At 40.4% G+C, this 21,247-nt stretch overlaps 2 protein-coding genes across 2 annotated transcripts; one reads left to right on the top strand and one right to left on the bottom strand.

The window, feature by feature from the left end:
* Positions 1 to 551: 551 nt before the first annotated feature.
* On the top strand, positions 552 to 3,006 carry LOC132910133 (uncharacterized). Its single transcript, XM_060965630.1, has 3 exons — positions 552 to 1,543; positions 1,629 to 1,760; positions 1,934 to 3,006. Exons 1-3 carry the CDS (start codon positions 1,539 to 1,541, stop codon positions 2,643 to 2,645), a joined length of 849 nt encoding a protein of 282 aa, XP_060821613.1. The 5' UTR covers positions 552 to 1,538; the 3' UTR covers positions 2,646 to 3,006.
* Positions 2,818 to 20,915, bottom strand: LOC132910102 (cubilin). The gene is made up of 52 exons (XM_060965558.1): positions 20,752 to 20,915; positions 20,519 to 20,648; positions 20,245 to 20,430; positions 20,103 to 20,144; positions 19,879 to 20,019; positions 19,696 to 19,799; positions 19,458 to 19,605; positions 19,134 to 19,376; positions 18,680 to 18,992; positions 18,296 to 18,615; positions 17,848 to 18,204; positions 17,623 to 17,776; positions 17,364 to 17,545; positions 16,613 to 17,276; positions 16,069 to 16,291; positions 15,677 to 15,994; positions 15,426 to 15,586; positions 15,003 to 15,335; positions 14,272 to 14,762; positions 13,800 to 14,192; positions 13,449 to 13,722; positions 12,762 to 12,995; positions 11,680 to 12,185; positions 11,064 to 11,277; positions 10,640 to 11,005; positions 10,369 to 10,562; positions 10,139 to 10,290; positions 9,865 to 10,053; positions 9,592 to 9,773; positions 9,256 to 9,468; positions 9,027 to 9,173; positions 8,891 to 8,966; positions 8,716 to 8,824; positions 8,488 to 8,647; positions 8,176 to 8,406; positions 7,855 to 7,928; positions 7,549 to 7,778; positions 7,077 to 7,277; positions 6,859 to 6,994; positions 6,271 to 6,607; positions 6,006 to 6,191; positions 5,755 to 5,911; positions 5,501 to 5,678; positions 5,151 to 5,393; positions 4,920 to 5,082; positions 4,634 to 4,848; positions 4,481 to 4,558; positions 4,296 to 4,360; positions 3,978 to 4,218; positions 3,734 to 3,896; positions 3,247 to 3,497; positions 2,818 to 3,151 (listed from the first exon to the last, which is right to left on the bottom strand). Exons 1-52 carry the CDS (start codon positions 20,817 to 20,819, stop codon positions 3,038 to 3,040), a joined length of 11,250 nt encoding a protein of 3,749 aa, XP_060821541.1. The 5' UTR covers positions 20,820 to 20,915; the 3' UTR covers positions 2,818 to 3,037.
* Positions 20,916 to 21,247: the final 332 nt, after the last annotated feature.

The raw sequence follows: 21,247 nt of genomic DNA, 5'->3' as shown, positions 1-21,247 counted from the left end.
ATTTACGTAAATTCTGTATAATTTTTGTCGTTGAGTCAATTAATATCAACAATTGTTTGCGTCATACGGAATTATCGCACTCTGATCCTAAGATAAATCGGATAATAAACGGTCTTCAAATACACGTTGACGTTGATAGCTTCGAAAAAAATGAATCTTTTCTAAAAAAAAAAAAAGCAATCGAATGATAAGAGTAATGCAAACGACCTGGGGAATATGACAAAAAACGAAAAAAGGCGTTTATCTGCTCAAGATATCGCGATGATATTTGCTGCAGGTACTCATTGAGAATAGATATCGTATTCCATAAAGTAAATAGTTCGGTAACTCGTTTGTTACTAAAAACCGATCAACGAAAACTGGCGAGATTTATGGATCCTCGTAAACTGGGTATTTTCGTCTTTTAATAAGCAAAAACGTCTTGAGTTGCTTCGAAAAATGAACGAGAAATCATAAAACAAACGCATTAACACACAGACCTATGGCTTCACGATTTTTCACAATTTCAAAAATAGATATACGTGTTAAAAATAATCAACAACACATTCTCCAATTTATATTTAAATTAGCTTTTAGCTCTTCAGTTTCTCGCTCCTAGAGTACTTAATACACATAATGCGGAATTTATTCAACGAAAATTAATTGGCGATTGCCACACTCGAATTCACGTTTAATCTACCAAAGATATCGTATCATCGTAATAAGACGCAATTGTAAAATTTGGCTACTCCGAGGAATCGCAATTGGATCAATCTCACCTCAGTTTGTTTATACTACCACCTATGGAAGCAGGCGCAAGAACAATTGCGTGATGAGCCAAAATCTGCATCTAGAAGCTGCGTCCTGCATCTCTAATCCAGTGGCGTCATAACTCGATAAGAGTAACTGGACCCAAACAAAAGACGTAAATGGTATAAACCGCGTAATATTGAAAATTACCTGTGACACGAATGCTTGTTTGTCACAATGTAGAGCTTCCTTGAGTGGCCCCTGACGTCAGAGACCGTCAGCACGAAGATTAGATATGAACCGACCTAAATATCTCGTTTCGTGGTGGTAGTGAAACGATAGCGGTTAAGCGAAATGTCAAAAACAGGACGAGAAAAATGTGGAAAATTCCTGAAGATATCAAGGATAGAAGATTCGTGCGTAGGATGTGAATAGTCGGTTTTGCTATTTCAGGCACAGGCTGTTCTAGGTCAAGAACGCACGATACGTTGAAGCGAGGAAGAGTTACGTACTCGAACTTCGAACTTTCCGCGTTACGAATTCAGATCGCAATTATTCGTCCACGTATTACCAATAGATTTCACACTGATATCGACACCGATACCGTAAGAACCATTCACGAACTGCGCGATCATCGAGCCGTGGGGCAAGCGTGTTTATCGAGATATGAATGAAGACACAGTATAAGATATAAGAGGACTGACGAATAGCAGTCAGTATTGCGCTGAATCTTGATTTCGGTCGTACGCGATCTCCAGACTCGATACGTATCGTTAGAGGATCAAGAGTGATTCAATCGCGGAGCAAATATGCGGTGAGGAGAATATTTTAATTTTCACGCGGTTTGGCCGCATTAACGTTAGAAAGCGATCATTTTAATTCGTGGAACGTTTCTTCAGGATCTGGGTACTATTTACTATTTTGTTGATTGCCACGGTGCTCGTCTCCGATGCGTTGGCAAAGAAGCCTGGCAAGGAAGTGGAGTCGAAGAAAGGTCACGAAAGGAAAAAGAAGGATGTAGCGTATTCGAAGTGAGTTTGGAAAAGCGCAGTATGATGCATCGGATTGTATGCGTCGTGGCGTCAGTTACGCAATAATCGCTTTGCTCTCGGTAGCGTTTATCTGGTCACGGGTGACGGACGTTGCTTCTGCATCGTTTTCTCGTGATTACGTTATGCTACGATGCTGATTTTCGTTGTTTTAGGGAAGGAAAATGGAAGGATGGAGAGGGCAAGAACTTACAGCCGAGGAAGAGGAAGAACAGCGCGTTGGAGGAAAAGAACGTGGAGAGCTACTCTGAAAACGTTGCTGAAAATGAGGAATCAGGAAAAGGGCACAAGTCGAAGAATAAGAAACTGAAAGGGAAGGAAAACGCCGACCCTCGAACCAATTCGAAATATGAGTCTAAGAAGAAAACTAAATATTCTGGTGAGTCTCAAGAAGTGCACCAGAAAGATTCCAAGAGGTCGAAAGATAAGAGATTGAAAGATAAAAAAGTAGAAGAACAAAACAATTTGGAAAATGAAAAGAAGTCAAAGCAGAAAGTGGAAAGTGAAAATCTGGACAAGTCCGAGAAGGTGACGAAGGAAGGTAAGAAGAAGAAGGTCCAGAAGAAAGAAAAACAAACGAAGGTGGAGGAAGTAGAGGAAGCACCGTTGGAAGTGGAAGAAGAGGAGACTAAAGCGAAATCGGTGTCTAAAAAGGACAAGAAGAAAGCTGAGAAGAACAAACGCGAAAAGAACAGGAAGAAACGAGAGATACAAAATGACGAAGAACTAGATACAGAAACTCTGCCAGTTGTAGAAGAAGATTCGAAGATAGAAGAAGCGAACGGAAGGGCGAAAAGCTGTTCGGTGGCGGAACTTGGAGAAGCGGAGGACAATGAAACGAACGAGAATTGCGTGGATGACGTTTAAATAGTTAAATATGAACACATTCGAAAATATCATATTATATTATTCATGATTTATCGATAGGATATTGAGAAGATCGTTGAATTAATTTCGCACGAGTCAACAATGCTCGGCGGTATTGGTTCTAGCCAATACGATATTACAATGAATTATCGACCAATAACAATACGAAACGTTGTACGAAATCTGATTTATTTCATTTCTACCCACATCGCACAAACATTACGTTATTTACAAATAATAGTTGTTGGACAATCGCCTTAATTCGTTTACCTTTTCAAAGCGCGCTACCATAAATATACTGCATTGTTAACATGCGAAATATACATACACTTTGATAGAATAAATATATTTATAAATCGTTCTCTGATGTTTGCACTCAGACGTCTCTTCTTTTAATCCTCTCGGCCATCGAAATTCGCTCTCCAACCGGTTCCAATATTGTTCACCGATGAAATAAATTTCACGATTACTCGATTGCTACTGGCCACAAACGGTGCCGGATCATCCTGCAAAGACAAATAAAAATTCGATGAAAAGATCATTATCACCTTGCTCTTCAAATAAACTCAGCAATTGGTCTTATATTCTGATGACGAATTACCCCTCCACAGTAAGTAGTGGAAAGAACTTCCTCTCCAGTCGATGTGATATCGTAGATTTTCACAACGTTGTAATCGTAAGAACAGCTCTTCTTCGTGCCGATGTCGAATACTGCGAAAGTCAAGGCAGCTTTCAGGCCATTTGGTACGGTAATGTCCCAGACACACACCGTGTTATTGCGATATTCGTTGGGGTACATAGGTGACGTAAACGATCCGGCGTAATTAAATATACGACCACCGCAGCCACGACCTGTATGTGATTAATTATTGCATACAACAAATAATTATTTTATGGCGTGTGGTTTCCTCACAGAATTATACACTATTTCCCACTATTTTCACTTGTTTCATTCCTATTTGTCCTTCCCACGCATGATGCTTCCCACCTCCTACAAAATCTTTATCTATTTCCTAACATGCTCACGCAACAATTCTCAAACAACGCACTGATTTTCAGTATTAATATCGAACACACTCTGTTCTCACCTGCGTCCGTAGTGGTATATGTGATGTCGTAGAACTCAAAGCTAGATGACCATTCGGACCGAGAATGTAAACTCAGCTTGTTTCCGGTACTGAAAATAGGACTAGGCACATCCATAGAACACAACGACGCTACCAATTTATCAGTCAAATCACCATCGAATACCTAAGTGAACACAACATGACCAAGTAGAAACAGAATCTTTGTAAGAGGATGTATAAATAGAAACGCGATTAGAACACTTGCTTGTAAGGAGCTCTTGGTGCACTCGTCCGGGTCGTAGAGCGAGAATTGGTTAAAATATAAAGAGATTGTGCGGTTTTCAGGCGCTGTTATCGTGATCCAACAATCAGTGATACCTTCGTGTACGATTCGACCTTGTTCCGCGGTGAAATTCCGATCGCACGTCGACTTGCTATATTCGAGCTTAAAACCTTTGTGACCAGCGCTAGAACCTTTGAACGTCACGTGCAATTCGCTGCTGTAACTGTATCGACAAGGAAATTTAACTTTCTATGTTCAATTTTTGTACGTTTAGATTCTGTTTGAGAACTCGTTACCTACCTATAGAAATCATGAGGCAAACTGTTGCCACAATATTTGTACGAAGTGGATGGCGCAAAACCGCCCTATAATTTATTAAACCATAAAAATTTGACAATATTAAATAATAATTTGGAAACAACAATATACAAATATACATATAAAATTTTTAAATGTTATAGGTATTAAAAGATAAGTTTCATTACCGAATCATAAATTTCTGTCAGCATGTTTCCATTCCAAACGAAATTCTCGCCGTAGCCTTCCTCGATGTACTTTCGATTCTGTATGAACATCGTTTCATGATGATACGATAACGATATTTCTGAACTGGATAGGTCATACATTAAGCAACTTACCCTGCTGTCTAGGATTTCAACGTAGTCATCTTCGCACTGGCGGGAGTCAGCTAGATCGAAGTCTAAAAATTGTATCCTTAGTCTTTCGGTGTACATGTCTTCGGAACTTATTGTCCAATGACACCTTGTATTTGGTTCGTAATTATTCGGATAATTCGGCGAAGTCAGTGTAAGTCTCGAGTTGTTCACTATTGGGGCGGCATAGACACATAACCCTGGAAAAATCGAACAACCGTTAAGCATCGAGTATTTTCTCATTAATTAGTCGATATTTAATTGATTTCACCATCTAATGTGTCAAAAGTGCCATCGACGCCAGCTCCTTCGAGCGTACCATCGCTGACGAATCGTACCCAAAGAGTATTGGAACCGGACAATATAGGAAGCGGAGGTTGGTTGCCACAGAATTTTCCTAAAAGCTGGCTAAAAGGTCCGGAGCCATCGCGAACCTAAACGACGTAACAAGAAGTTAAAGACATAACAATACAAAAGTTAGTAGGTGAAGGGAAAATTTTACCTCAAGAAAATCGCCAGTGCATTCATTGTCGATAGTGGCATTTTTATTGTTAGTTTTATTCTTGATATCCATGCTGTTGATAGTGAATTTGATAATTTTTCCCACTGACGTTATCACGTTCCAGTGACAATCTTCCAGGCTATCGTACGTCGAGTCTTTCTGAGTCTTGAATGTCTGATTATGAGGAGTAAGCAAATGAATGACTCCACCGCAACCTGCTGCGACACTTTTCACAAAAAGTACCTGAGAGAATGAAACGATTTGAAAATTAAGCGATTCTAAAAGAAAATGGCTTGTAATACTATTAAAAAGACTGGAAATTCTAATTATAAACTATACGTAGAAGTTACCTTTGCGGTGAAACCAGAATAGTGGCGGCTGTAATCCGCGTGGAACAAAACCCGCATGGAACTTGAGTTAGACTTTATGACTGGCAAATGTTCCGACAGATCTCCGCACAGTTTAGCTAGTCTATTCTGCTCGTTTTCCTCCAGACCTTCGTAGATTGTCACGGCGTCGTACAAACAGCTGCAAGATTTATAGTATTATCGTAAAATACCACTGTCACTATAATTCCTTCGAACTTGAATATCGGATAAGGTACCTATAGCTGGACTCGAGTACGAAACTTTCGAAACGGAGAACGACACTCTTGTCTGAGGGTGCTTGGATTTTCCAGACACAGTTCATACCTCCGAGGTATGCGCCATCGCGTGTTAAGAGCTTAATGTCTCCAGGCTCTGTCATCTTTCCGCCACAGTCTTTCGAGATAGAAAGAAAAAAAGACATCGTTGAAAGACAAATTCTATTGAAAGTTTCGAATTTTTATTGTTTATGATATGTGGCTATGAGTACCATTGAGATGATATTCGAATAGAAACCCGCTTCGTTGAATGAATCTATCGGTTCTAAAGATGATCTCCACTTTGTTTGTCGCCTTTAGTAAGGGTGGCTTATTCTCTCCGCAATAAACATTCTCCTCCATTGCATACATGTCTTCGTATGAAATCGTCACATTGTCGAGGTTACAGTCCCTACGACCTATGATTAACGGAAACACCAAATGATGAATTTCAATGGTATCTGTCACGTTCTCTTAGTAGCATTTATTTCTGCTTACTGTGTTCGATCTGGAATTCCTTGAAATTGATTATTATGCTTTCTTCTGGCGCCACGATAGTATAATTACAGAAGAAATTTGGCGGATAGAAATTCGGATACGATGGCGATGTGATAATCTTGCGGTGAGAGGTGGCTTCGAAAACTCCACCGCAGTTCTCCTGCCAAACGGCGCGGAATCCGTCACCCTGGATCGCCTCGTTCGAATGGAAGATAACTTTCATACGATTGCTGGTCGAATTGAATGTCAACGGCGTGTTTCTACCGCAGACTTTTCCAAGATCCTTCCACATTCCCGTGGAAGATTTATTCTTTGCGTCTGTCACCCAGTCGAACATCTACACCAGGCAAAATATTCGAAAGATAAAATCTCGCGACTATTTCGAACTTGCAACACGTCATATCCCTACTGGTTTCGTGTCTATCAATTGCTTCATTTCTTGCCACGCTGGACAGCGATAATAATAAGACCAAACATAACATACTGTCGTTACTTTTCATGCTAACACGGTGCGTCGACGAAGTTCGTCGTCCGGGTGCAACGGAAACCTATTGCACAATTTCATTACCATGCAAATTTCTCACGCACCTGTACGTAATCCTTCTCGCAGTTAGGGCTGCTCTCCAAATTGAAACGATCAACGAATACCAGGCCGACGTGATAGCCGTTGTCTGCTATTATTTCCCAGACGCACTCTGCGTTATTGGGATATTTCGCCGGGAACCTGTAGATACACGAAAAATATGAATGAATCGTTGAATCAGATATTTCTCTGATTCATTTTGCGTTATCGTGCTTTCATTTACTTAGGGGATGATATTTCGCGACTGTTGCCATGAAGTGTGCCTCCACATCCGTCGTTTTCTGGTTCCAGGACGAACTCGAAGTCACTGGGATCCTCTACTGCTGTATATTCGATCCACAGCTGATTAGATATGCTGGTGATGTTATTAGGTTGCACGTTACCGCAGAATTTGCCAATCTCTGGCGAGAGTGGACCACCGTTCCTAAGAAACAAGCACATTGAAGAATTTGGAAGACGTGTAATCTTGAAACTAGAAATATCGTAATGTTTTGGGATAATTCCATTTCTCTTTAAAGTACACTTACTATGGTGCATTTTGGAGGATTTTCGGAAACCTTTGTTTGTAAAATATAGCTATGTGGACAAAGCTTTGTTTCTCGTACTAATATCTTTGATTCAAATTTCACATTTCAACCGTCGCTAGCTCTAGAGATTTACAGAGGTTTACAGTAAGTTATTTGTTTCCAAAGTACCTGATACTGATGTAATTCTTGTCACAGCCACTCAAGTGTAGTCTGTTGAAGTGGAGCTTGATCATTTCTCCATTGTCTGGATAATTCGCGTGCCAGACGCAATTAATAGGATAGGATATATTTTTAGGCGCCTGTATCACGTGCGTCAATCCGTTAAGAATGCCACCGCAAGGTTGCCATTCGTACTCGAGGGTGAAGTGCATCGGTGCCCCGAAAGTACTGTTCACTATCTACAAATTTCAAACAGATATGCGCTATGTGCACAATGTATGTAACGCCATCGTATTTCCTTCGTTTGAGACTTACGGTCAACTCGTTCATCACTTTGGGACTTCTCAAATATACCGGTTCCGAGAAGTTGCCGCAAATCATACCGATACCTTGGAAAACAAAAATATGTTCCAGTATTCGTCGAATTTTAATGTATGCGATATAACGTATATTTAAGTCTCACTTTCGTCCTAATCGAGCAAACGATACTTTTAATGTTTGAAATTTTTCTACAAACTTTTTGAATAAACCTTTTAAATTAAAAAAAATCAACAGCAATTCTTTCATATTTTCCTCGTTTTTAAAAAATCGTTTAGCGATAAGAAGACACAATTCGGTTGACAATGACAATCTTACCACTCAAAGAAATGACCCGGTCCCGGAAGCAATACTTGGTTGAGGCGTATCCACGAATATCGCTGATTAGGCCAATCACCTTTATCGACAATGTCACCCCAAGATGACTGCTGTTTATTAGACTATTCGGTGCTATTATGTTCCAGAGACAGAAATAGGACGACTCGTTGAAAGGTCGATGCTTTGGTGGTGACAGACTACCTTTGATTTCTTGTATCACTCCACCGCAGGCTGAAAGTTTGGATAACAATATTGTTCATCGGACAATTGCACTTTTGATCTATCAAAGGAATATTTATTTCGCGAACGTACGAGGATTTGGTTCGGCACGGTAGCGCAATTTGAAACCACGATAGCCTGGTGACGAATAATAACCGATCATCATGGTATTACTAGAGCTTATTATTATTCGATCTGTTGAATTCGATCGTATTGTCTTGATCCTGGATTTGAAGCGGAAATCGTTGTAAAACTGAAAAAAAGATCAGTTAACGGTTGAAATGGTAAAATGGTGAAGATTGTAAGGTCGTTGATAATTACCGTTACTGTGTAACCCAGTCGTGACTGAATTCCGGGCATGATATCTAAGTCCTGTAATTCAGCAACTACGTGATATCCTACCGGCAATTTAATTCTCCAGTCACAGTATCTGCAAAAGAATAGAAGTAGATAAAGTACAGAAGGTTTAATTTAACATAAATTTTCAATTACGTACTTTGAACTTGTTGCGATATTGGGATAACCATTCGGCTTGATCGTGCCCATCATATCAGTGATTTCACCTCCACAGACTGCAATAAACATTATTTATTGTCGTTTCATTTCCATTTCGATTCTCATTTGGTACTCACTTTCTTGACTAGCGGTAAAGTTAAGATTGAAACCCCGGTAGGATATGTATTCGATATCATCGCTTATAAACGTCACTATCGCTTCGTTGGATGCCGTTTCGACAGCTTCGGGTTTCACGAAACCGCAATACTTGCCAATTTCGACATCTGATAAAAAGTAAAAAAAGGGGAAGATCATAGAAAGCGTTCATCCGCGTTCGGTCTAACCTGTAAGTCTGTTTCTACTTACTCGTTTTATTCACCGGCATCACTTCCTGGATCTGCACGTAATCCTTGCAAGAATGGCGGTTAGGTAAGTTTATATCTAAGAACGTGAATTTCAATGTGTGATCCGCTGGAGCGATTATTCGCCAAGTGCAATTATGATTTTTGGCGTATCCCAACGGATAGTTCGGTGATGAGATGAAGCCACTGAGACCTCTGATGATCCCACCGCATAAATCTACAAGAAAAGCAGCAAACTTTAGAAAATTATTTCAAACGTGTGAATTTCCATGTATAACTTTGATTCACGAATGCAAAATATTTAGAACGAAGTAAATTGCGATATTACATATCATCTAACCTTTGATAGATAGCACAGCTTTGAAACCATTCTTGGGCTCCGGAACGTCCGTGTAAAAGTGAACATACATCATATTTTCGGTACTGATCATGCTGCTGGGAGCTGTGTCTTTACAGTATCTTCCTAACAGTCTGGAGTAGCTCGTTCCACCATCCCTGATCTCAACGTACTCCTTCTCACAGCTGAAATTCGTTTCCTCTCTTACTGTTCACGGAACTTGAACGATTTAATATAGTAGGTTAGTTGCTCACTGTTGGTACATCCAAGACTCACTTTAGGGAGGAACTCAAATCGAATCTTTCGATGAAATGGATGAATATCCTTTCTCTGCCAGGCGCTATTGCTGTCCACGTGCACTCTGAATATGTTGGAGGGATGTTTGGGTAATTCGGGGTGGCAATTTCCCATTCCTTCTGCTTGCTCGTCAGGTAGAATTCACCTCCGCAGTTCATGCTCACTTCGCTGAATAATTCATCAAATTTCTTCAGAAAATTTGACTTGACAGGTGTGGAACGTATTAATGGGTAAGAAAAATAGCCGTAATCACCTGTAGGTTAATTTAAATTGGATATTGGGCTGAATACCGTGCGCCTTCACGTATAGGCGATTTCCGGTGGTTTGGAGAGGACTTGGTGCCACGAAACCGCAGTACTTTCCAGCTCCAAGTAAAGGCGACGCAATCTCTCCACCATTTTTCAACTATAAAAACAGTTAGTCACGTATTTCAAGGAATTAAAATATTATCATTGACAGGTTTAATATTGAATGCAAATTTACCATAAGAAAATTATTACTGCACGTCGAACTGGGATTTTTTATCGACATCTCAACGATGTTCACTTCTATCGTTCGCCCAGGTCTCACTGTGACCACCCACTCGCACGAAATATCCCAACTATGCGATTGCAACCTCGATGTAACATTATTGATCTCGATCGCTCCGTTTGGCCCAGATAGCTTACCACCACAAGCTGAGTTACATCGACAATGAACACCCTATATTGTGAATAATGTCCTCGAATGCAAGAGTACTTGAAAATATTTTTACCTTGGTAGACGTATGCGCTGAAGCCTGTTTCGTTCAAGTAGCTATCTGATTCGAACTTCACCGTCATCACGTTTTCCGCTTCTATTATCATCGACGTAGAATTCGATAGGCATAATTTGTGCAATAGATTCGCGTTACTGTCGTCTGTCAGGGCATTGCCGTTGTAAACCGTGACAAAATCTGACACGCAATCGTTGCTTTCTTCTAGATCCATGTATAATACTCTGAAGACCAAGTGAGTTCCGGGTGGAGAAGTGAAAACCCATACGCAACGAAGATTATCAGCATAGCCATGCGGCCAGCCGGGCGACGTGATATCGTATCTACTGCTGTTCTGTAGAGCCACTTCCATACTGCACTCTGACACTGTGGCAAGATACAATGTTACGTTTTAATCAATGACATTAACGATGTTCGAACTTACGTTTAACAGCTTCATTTTCCGTATTGCCATCATCGGTGTCTCTTGGTATTTGAAGCCAATTAAGGGAGAACCAGCCACCATGTCGAAATACAAGAAAGACATCGATCGAAAATTCTATATTGACTACATTACCAGTGGATGTGACGGAATGAGGTTGATCAAAATTCTGAATTTCTAACAAAACTGGCGCATTGTTATCGTAACCATCGTACACCTGTTCAAAACACGTAGTCGTTGTTATAAATTCAAAGTCTCTAGTAACCTCCGCGTTTAATATTATACGTGCTAGTTATGATGTGTTTTTTCAAATTGTTGAGGTCAACGGTTGTTGTGCCATAGCTAGTGACTTGAAATCTTATAGCTATCGCATATCAAGAGTTTGATCGCTTAGAATGAAAGTTCAGGAATGACAAACGATCTACGGTTGCATTCCTTTAAAAAGGAGAAACATTGTTCTTCGAAGAACTAGCAACGGATTCAGGATGACAAGGATGGTTCCTGATAAAAGGACTGTGAGGAACAGTACTTTTGGAATCGTATAGGTGTTTGAATGATGCTGAGCAACACTTTTCCATCTGCTATCAAATATTTGAAATATATATATTTTTATATATACCTTGAGAGAGTTGCTGCCAGAATCGAAATTGTTAATATATATATCCGTGATATCGATTCGAATCATCGACCCAAACTCAACCGTGATTCTCCACATGGTGTAGCTCTGTTTATAAGGAATCGGATAAAGCGGAGAAGTGATTGTTCCTACTGGTCCACTTAGTTCGTCTCCACCTATCACTTGAAAATGAGCTCTGAATCCCTTCCCTGCGCCCTCGTTGTCGCTCTTGAACTTGATCCACAATTTTTTCGACGTTTGAACTGGTTCTGCGTTGGTTCCGCAGAAAGTATTGATCAGCTTCCCGATCCCACTGTCCTCGCGTATCTCCAAATAATCCATGTTACAGTCGTCGCTTTGCTGCAGATCGAAGTCGATGAAATTCAGGTGAAGTCTATTTCCGGGCGAGTTGTCCAGGATCCAGATGCACTCGGCGTTTAAGGGGTAACTGTCGGGGTAGTTCGGCGAGGCGATCTCTCCTTTATACGTCTTGTACGTTCCGCCGCATGCTGCAGTTCAATCAATAAGATTTAATGTTCGATAAAGTTAGATAAAAGAAACTCAAATTTATTGATTTGACGAAATTGATCGATCTGTTTAGCATCGAAGCTTACGAAAGTATTCGAGCATTCGTGGACACATTTAACGAATATATTATATGCGTCATACAAAATATTTTGACATTTCATAAGCATCTATATTGGAAAAGCTTGAAACAAATCTGAAAATGAAATTTGAACGACCAATTATATATTACGTTAAGTAGCAAAATTCGGTGAAATTATCTGTAACACTCAATATTAACGTGACTATTCATGTCACATACTAACTTCTTTTTAACTAAATGTATTTTTTTTATTTGTAGTAAATACCTTGTAACTTTCAATTGGTTTCAATTATTATATTGGTATCAAATGTATAATCGTGTCTCGTCACAGACAAAACCGCATAAAAAGTCGCAAATCAGTTACTACGAATGCAGTATACATTAAATGTTCAATGTGTCGCGTAATAATCGTTTTCAGTATCGAAAAGTTTGCCAAGAAGATATCAGAAACGATAAAAAAAGCGGTCGCATCATTTACCTGAATTTAATACGGAATAGGTGAAGGAAAAGCGTGCTAACAATTCGGAGCTTGAGGTCACATGCACGGTAAGTGCATTACCGTTACTGGTTATCGGCAAGGGTACAGTGTCAGAACCAGCTTCCCAATGGCCTCGAGATGGCCCATCCAAACCTTCGCCATCGAACACCTCTATGCGAGTCCAGTCTACCACGTCCAGATCCAAATACGTGAATGTCAAGGTGACATGATCAGCTGTTTTAAAAAATTGAAAAAAGAATTAATAACTGGAATACTTGTTACGTGAAAGTCACAGAGGAACGAATCTGATAATTCACTTTATAATTACTAAAGTAGCCTTTTAATATTTTGTAATAGAAAATGGAAAGAATCAGTTAGGACCAAAAATAGCTGATAGACTGACAAAATTTCGTAAAAACCTATCGAGAATCAATATTTTAATATCTTGCAATAAATTATGGAAAGATCATATAAACTAAATGGTAAGAAAATTTTGGTAACACAGGATTAATTGACAACGTATTGAATTTAAAAACTGTTCCCTTGTAAAAAGAAAATTGGGAAACGTGACTTATCATCTTCTTTCTCCGCACGTTTCAAAATAGATTAGTTAAAAATCTAAACAGATTATCTACAAAAGAAAGACTGTTTATGATGGGATGACTGTCTAACATGACGGAACTTTACCTAGATCTTGGGCAACCAATATCCATGTACAGCTTCCATCGGAAAGAGCGTCGGTGGTATAAGTTGCGTATGGAACGACGTACCCTTGATCACGTACAATGATACGAGCGCCACAGTCTTTACGATACTTTGCTTGGAATCCTTTTGCTGCTAATATTCTGTCTGTTCTCATAACAACTAACATCTCATTGCTGCTTGATTCGTAAGAGGGTGGCAGTTCGTTTCCGCAGTGGGTGCCTAATAACGGCGAGTCCGTTGTCGGCCCATCGTATATCTGTTACAAAAGTCACAATTTTCTACAACTTGTTCCATTTACTTCTTCTAACTCCAAACAAATATTTAATGTATAACCTGAACATAATCGTCGGTGCAATTTCTACTGCTCTCGATATCGAAGTCCAAGAAGGTGATATTAACGATGTAATTTTGATCAACTTGTATCAACCACTTGCAATTTTGACTATTCGGATAGTTTTTCGGGTAATTCTTGGAGAATATGATTCCTGTATCGGTGGTAAATCTGCCACCACAGGTGATGGGAACGCTTTTGTAACTGGCGTTAAATCCACGGGTCGCATACGTGACGTCGGAATGGAATTTGATGAACATTTGGTTTCCGAAGCTGGTGTACACTACAGGTTTAGGCGAGTAGCAGATTTCGACTAATTTCGGTGCGCTCTCATCCTTGCCGCTGAAAATTTGAACCTTGTCGAAGTAGCAATCCATCTGCTTTTCGGTGTTTATCTAAAAGAACAAGATTAAATACGCGAGAGATTTTTATTCGTCGTTGACTGTTGGAGAACGTTCATCTCAAGATACCAACATCGTGGAGAGTCAGTTCGATGCTGTGCGAGAAATCGACCTCGATCAACCATTCGCAGTCGATGTTCGAGGGATAAGCGGACGGATATCCGGGTGACGTGAACGAGTCGAAGGGCCTTGTCAAATGTCCACCGCAACCATCGACAACCCATTCCAGTCGGAATCCGTTGGAATTGAGGAAACCGTCAGTGATGAATTTCAGGTGTACTTGGTGGTCCGACGAATGAATTTTGTGTGGAAGGGCGGAATCACAGAATTTCCCGAGGTCCGTATGAGGACCACCGTCGTAACCTTCGTACACCTCCAGATAGTCATAGTCGCAGGATTTGGAATAACTCGTCCCTTCGAGGTCAAAATGAGAGAAGGTGATGTTGATCTTGTTACCTATAGGGGCTTCAATCGTCCAGCTGCAGTTCGCATTCTTCTCGTACGTGTATGGGAAATTGGGAGATTCTATCACGCCGTAGAAGCCGTGTAATGTATTCTGGCATACTGTAAAAGGAATGCGTTTTGTTATATATAGATACATTCAATAATTACATAATGAATAATTAAGGTCCATTGGTTTACCACTAAACCTATACAAGTAAAAAATTGGCAACGTGTAGGAAGAATTAATACGATACCACAATACACGTATATCGGCAGGTGTCGAGTACCGATGCAGATGGATCAATGCCGGATTCGTTTCAGGGGCAAATTTTAACGCATTTGCCGAGGAAGGCGACTCACCTGTTTCATATTTCAGATGGAAACCGCGACCAGAATTCGTAAAGTCGGAGCGGAACTCTATGTTTAACACGTTACTCTTGGACATAATGATTTTTGGATAAGGATATTGGCAGTATCTCTGGCCGTTTCGACGATTGCTCCCCTCGTATATCTCGATATAGTCGTATCTACACTTCGTGTGCTCCTCCAGTTGCAGATCGACTATTAGCAACCGTATCAAACTGCCCGCCGCCACCGCGATCGTCCATTTGCATTCCGCCCGGTGCATGTACGATTCCGGATAATTCGGAGATATGATGTCGCCGGTAACGCCGTTCATAGTTCCACCACAGCCTGAAACATCGAAGAAAACGATTTTCGATCTCCGAAATATTCTTTAGTCGGTCGTTAAAATTTGTATCTTTCGAAGAATTCATCTTGTACCTGTGGTCGTGCTGTCCCATTCTATACGGAATCCGTCGAACGATATCGTTTGGTCAGACACGAATTTCAGGTACAATTGACTGGTCTGACTAATTATTTCCGTGGGGATATCGGTTTTACAATATTTTCCGATCAATGGAGAAGTTGCATAGCCACCGTTCCTAATAAGAAGTTAAGAGAATCGTTTATCATATTAATTTCTTTTCAGGACATTTGAGTATATATTAGAACATTGAAAGTTTAATGTCTACCTGATTTCTAGATAATCGAAATCGCAATTTGGATGATTTTCCAAATGGAAATGCGTCACATTGAGAAGCACCTTTTGCTTGCTCGGAGCTTCGATCACCCACGTGCATTCTCTTTTGTTTGGATAATTTTTCGGATAATTTGGCGATTGAATAACGCCCATTACCTTAACGAAATGACCACCACAACTTTTCCTGGCGTCGATGAAGAGATACGTGGCAGTAAATCCTTCGCGGGTTATCGTCGAATCGGAACGGAAAATCAAAGTTAATTCGTTGCTTTGCGTCATTATTATCGGCGGTTTGGTATCGCCACAAAAGCTATGAAATTGAAGAACAACATTGTTATTGACAATTCCAAATCGTCCGATTGTCATATGAAAATTCATACATACGTTCCTATCTCCTCTTTGTTGGTCATGTAATTTTCGTATACCTTGACATAGTCATGTTGACAACGAATTTGTCTTTCCAAATCGAATGTCAACCAGGTGAGTTGCACAATATAACCTAGCGGGGCCTGTATCGTCCATATGCATGTTTCACCGTTGCGGTAGTGACCGTACTCAGTAGTCGTCTGAATCGTTCCGCTGGTTTCTGTGTATAATCCTCCACATCCTTTGGAATAAATCATGTATTAGGAATTCATCGAGTAACTCGCAATCCAGTAGAAATTTAAGAAAGAAGCTATTCGTTTATTTTGGAAAATATCCAATTTAAAATCATTAAACGTAAAGAAGCGCTACCGTTAAATTACGGATTTTCATGCATTTTCCGACAATTTGAGGACGCAAAAATGCACGTAATATGCGAAAATATAAGTAAGTATAAATAAGTAAGTATAAATTTGCACAAATATCTGCAGTTTCGTTATCATCTGCACGAAATTCCTTTAATTCCTTAGTATTCTTATATTTCCTCCTGGAACATTCCACTTACTGTTTGTAATCGTCGTGTAATTCCCCCGGAAGTGGATTTGACTAAAGACCCAACTCTTGGACTGATACTTGAGCAGCATAACATTTTGCGTGGAATAGTAGTTTAAACCGTCGGAGGATTCGACAGCGTTACAAAGATGAGCGAGATGCGGAGCGTTCTCGTTGGGGCCGTCGTACACATCGAGATAACTTGTCAAACAAGAGGCTAGCCTGTTTTCTCCAAGCCCCGTGTCGTCTTCAAATGGCCAGTTGTATGCATCCTGCCATCTCTCTGGCCAACTGTTACGCTGAGTGTTAATTCCCCAGGGATTCCAATGATGAAATCTAAGCAGCCTCAGGTTTCTGTATGGAATCCTCGGCTGAGTACCAATACTCATCTCAAGTATATTTAGTACGATTCTTTTGTTAGGCGGTTGCTTGATTTCGTAGACACAGTCAAGGTCACCAAACCCGTCTGTAGACATGGATAATTCGATAATTGCTGAATCATCGGTGAATAGCTTGCCGCATACTGTGTTATAAGAGAGGGTGAAGCTGCCATCTGAGTACATTTTAGATGTGAAGATGATCAGCAACACGTTCGTGCTCGACTTTATCGTGGGCGGAGTCATAGTACCACAGTATCGTTGGAGCAATGGAGATTCGCTGGTATCTCCATCGTAAATCTGGTAAAAAAAAGAATAATGTTAAAATATTTCTACCTTACAAAATTCATTTTAGAGTTCGAAAGTGAAGATTAGGAGAAAAGATACCTCGAGTTTTTGCATTCGACATTCGGTATCCGAGAGCTCCAACTTAGGCCAGGTAATTTTTATCCGTTTACCAACAGTCGTCTGAATTTTCCATTCGCATTCTATATCTTGAATATTTGTAATCGTAGGACTACTAATGGTACCAGTAGGAGTGGTATATACGTCGTTACAACCAGGAACGCCTGCAAAAAGGCGATTTATAATTTTGGATGATTTGAAGGAAGTAGAAGTTGGAATTTATTTGTGAAATTTCAATTACCTTCGATGGCAGAATAGTGAATTTGGAAGCCAGCATCTTGTCCAGCACTGTCAGAGTGGAAATAAATTACAGCTTTGGAAGCTGGCACAACAAGAGGCGGCGGATGAGTGTGATTACAATAAAGCCCCAATCGTTCGTTATGTATAGTGCTGATCTGTGAACAATCGACAGAAATACGAATATATTTATATAGACGTGGAGAGTGACTCGATAAATCACACTTACCTCAAGGAAATCGGCCTCGCAAGATGGATGTTCCTCGAGCATCAATTGCCCGAAATGGATCTGTATTCTCTTTGAGGATTTAACGGTAATCGTCCAGTAACAGTCTCTGTTCGGCGGATACCTTCCTGGCGATCCAGGAGAACTGATCGTGCCGTAATCATTCGTCAAAGTGCCTCCGCAAACGGGCTCGATACTATTCCATTCAAACGCGAATCCATCGTGAGATATGCTATTATCCGAATGGAACCAAAAGTACAGAGAGTTGTGAGAGGACACGATATTTCCATTCTTGAGGGGGAAATTGTTGCCGCAAAATCTGCCAATCATTTGACTACCGGCGTTCCTGCCGTCGTGTATCTGAAACGCGTCATCCAATTAACGGCTTGATCGACAATACGAGTAGAATATGACGAAAATAAATGGAAATATAGATCGATCGACGTGATACCTGTAAAAAGTCGTATTTACAGTCGGTCGAATGTTCTAGATTGAAACGGGTGAACGTAACGTTCAACACGAGCGAACTGTTGGTGACTAGAACCCAGGCACAGCTCAGTCCGTGCTGATAAACGTTTCCACCGATCGGGAACTCGAGATGTCCCAAGGGATTGCGGGACACACCGCCGCAGGTCTGTCGTGGCGTTTCGCATCTGTTGCCAGTGTACGTCGACGGACAGTCGCAGGTTTGGACGCCGTTAGAAATCAGGCAGACACCGCTATTTTTACAGGGATTCGGTACACATGGATCTCTGACGTCACACATGCTCCCTGATATAATTCGAAATATTATTAATCCTTGGCTAAATGGCAATTAAGAATAATATATTCTTACCGGTGTATCCAGCATTACAGATGCAAGTGTAGCTGGTGCCATGGATAGTGCACTTTCCGTGCACACAAGGATTACTAGCGCAAGGTGAATGAGCAGATATCTCGGTCGATTGACAACCGTTCGGGCCGAGACCATCGCCCACTGTACCGGCTGGACAACGACAAATCACGTAGGCGCTCGTGAGTGCTGGATTCTCGATGCATGTGGCTAACGGATGACAGCCGCCGTTGTTGATGGCGCAGCTACCAACGTAGACACAAGTGACACCGTCGCCGCTGTATCCTCTGGGACAGGGACCGCACATCCTTGAACCCTGTTTAACATTCGTGTATATTCTAGCTCGTTCAAAAATTTCTTCAATTTATCCCGCTGTACATTGATATATACGATATCTCAATATGTACTTTATTTGACAAATACTATTACTGATACTGGCATGAATTTTCTAAATTACCATGGTATTGATGCATTGAACTCTGGGAGCTGTGCTGCAACCTCCGTTGTCGATCATACATTCGTCGATATCCGCACAATAATAACCATTCCCTGAGTATCCTTGAGGACAAGAATCACAGAAGAACGTTCCGGGAGCATTTCGACAAGCAACCCAAGGATTCACAGAACACGGTCTGTGGTTTTCGGAGCATTCGTCCACGTCTTTGATACAAGCTGGATTAGTACCCTCGGATTGCCAACCCTGAAAGAATACAAAATTTTGATTGCATACAGGAAACGATGAAATTATGATAGATGAAATTAGATGTTTCGTGGTATATACTTGGTCGCAAATACAGGTGTAACCAAGTGGAGAACCCTCTTTGCTAACGCAGACACCGTGACCACATAGTTCGTTGGAGTTCTCCGGTTTGCAAATAGAAGACTTCTTCGTGCAATGGAGACCGTACCATCCTGCTGTGCAATCGCAACTGAAAATAAGTAAAATAAAGTTAGTAAACGTAGAAGATCGTAGAACACTGGTATAACAGTTTCTCATGAGAAACAAACTGTTTTAGAACCTGTATGATCCTGGAAGATTATGGCAGGTGGCTCCATTTTGGCATCCAAGATCTGTTCCTAATAGTCGAACGCATTCATTTACATCGACGACGCAATTTGGACCCTATGACGTGCACGCAAATAAATATTTAAATAGAAAACTTAGAAAAAATACTTAACTTCGTTAATATTTTATTATTTACCTCCCAATTTGATGGACAATGACACTGGTATCCTTCGTAAAGATCCTGACACGTACCACCATTCAGACAGGGATTGCTACTACATTCGTTTGTTTTCAGCTTCAATTCTATCGACTTTACTTTTTCTTCTATTCGCTTCACCTAGATATATTTCCACAGTTATTTAAATATTCTCTGCTAAATATACGTCATGCAAAATATTTAGTCGGAACTTTTGTACATACTCGAGCCATCATATGAATTCTTAAGTTCATTCCAGGTGTAGACTGTAAATGATCGATTGAACGAAGTGTTAATTATTAAACATCGGTTAAGTTCAACAAAATGATTCCTCGTAAAGAAAATCTTATTTCAAGAGATACTTACTCTATTTGCTGATTGAGCTCCCGGCTGCAACGTACTATTTCCTTCTCCAAATCCTCTCATCATGGCTATTCTTTTCTCCAAACCCTCGGGACCCTCCACAACCTGTATCAATCGTTGTAAATTCGATTCCACTTCGTTCAGGTATCCCATGTTCCATCTTTCGATTAAACGTGTCGCGCTTATCGCCTAAAAAAAATATGAGACGAATTACGTCATTAACGAGAAAATCATCCGTACCACTGTTCAGTTCTTGAGGAAAATAGTGTCTCCATACAGCGTTTGCGACTTCAAGCAAATTAATTTCGTTCACGTTTAAGTGGCCATCTCCCAAGATCTTCAGCGTGATGTTCTTGTCCTTCGCAGCGGAAATGAACAGATTTCCGTCCCGAGACTCCAACACAGGCCTGGAACGCGTTAAAAATTACGTTTTATGCAATGTGGTACGAGCAGAAAGTTTTTTTTCTTTCGGATGAAGATCGGATCTGGCGGAAATTGTGTTCTCCAGACCTTTCGTCCATCCATGCCCCGCAGAATCCCAACCAAGTCAACAGCAGCCATTGCGATCTCGTAGCCATGTCGCTACGATGGTTTGAAGCGTACGCGATCGAATTTTTATTGTAGCATCTCTTGCCGGATGCTACACGTGATCTTTCTCGTTTTGAAGTTCGTCGAAGACTGCATCGAATGGTTAGAAACGATGCATATCGTCGGTCGAAAGTGGGCGTATTTCAGTACACTTATCGAAATCCACCCAGTATCGGTTACATGTTCATTGTTCGATTCGTTTCTTTTTTTTATAATATACTTCATTTTACCAAAAATGTTCATTAAAAATCGCAGGTTTAAGAATTTTATTTTTCCAATTTAAGTTTAATTAGTTCCTTCATTTTTCAGTTTCTTTCGTTTAAAACTTTCTTTATCTCGTAACGTATTTAAACGTATTTGTTGTTTTTAAGCGTTTTTAACAGAGAATTTATAAATATTCCTTCAACGTATCGAAACA

Source organism: Bombus pascuorum, chromosome 8 (assembly GCF_905332965.1).
Source record: "Bombus pascuorum chromosome 8, iyBomPasc1.1, whole genome shotgun sequence".
Lineage (NCBI taxonomy): Eukaryota > Metazoa > Arthropoda > Insecta > Hymenoptera > Apidae > Bombus > Bombus pascuorum.
This window is presented reverse-complemented; position numbering and strand designations above follow the sequence as displayed.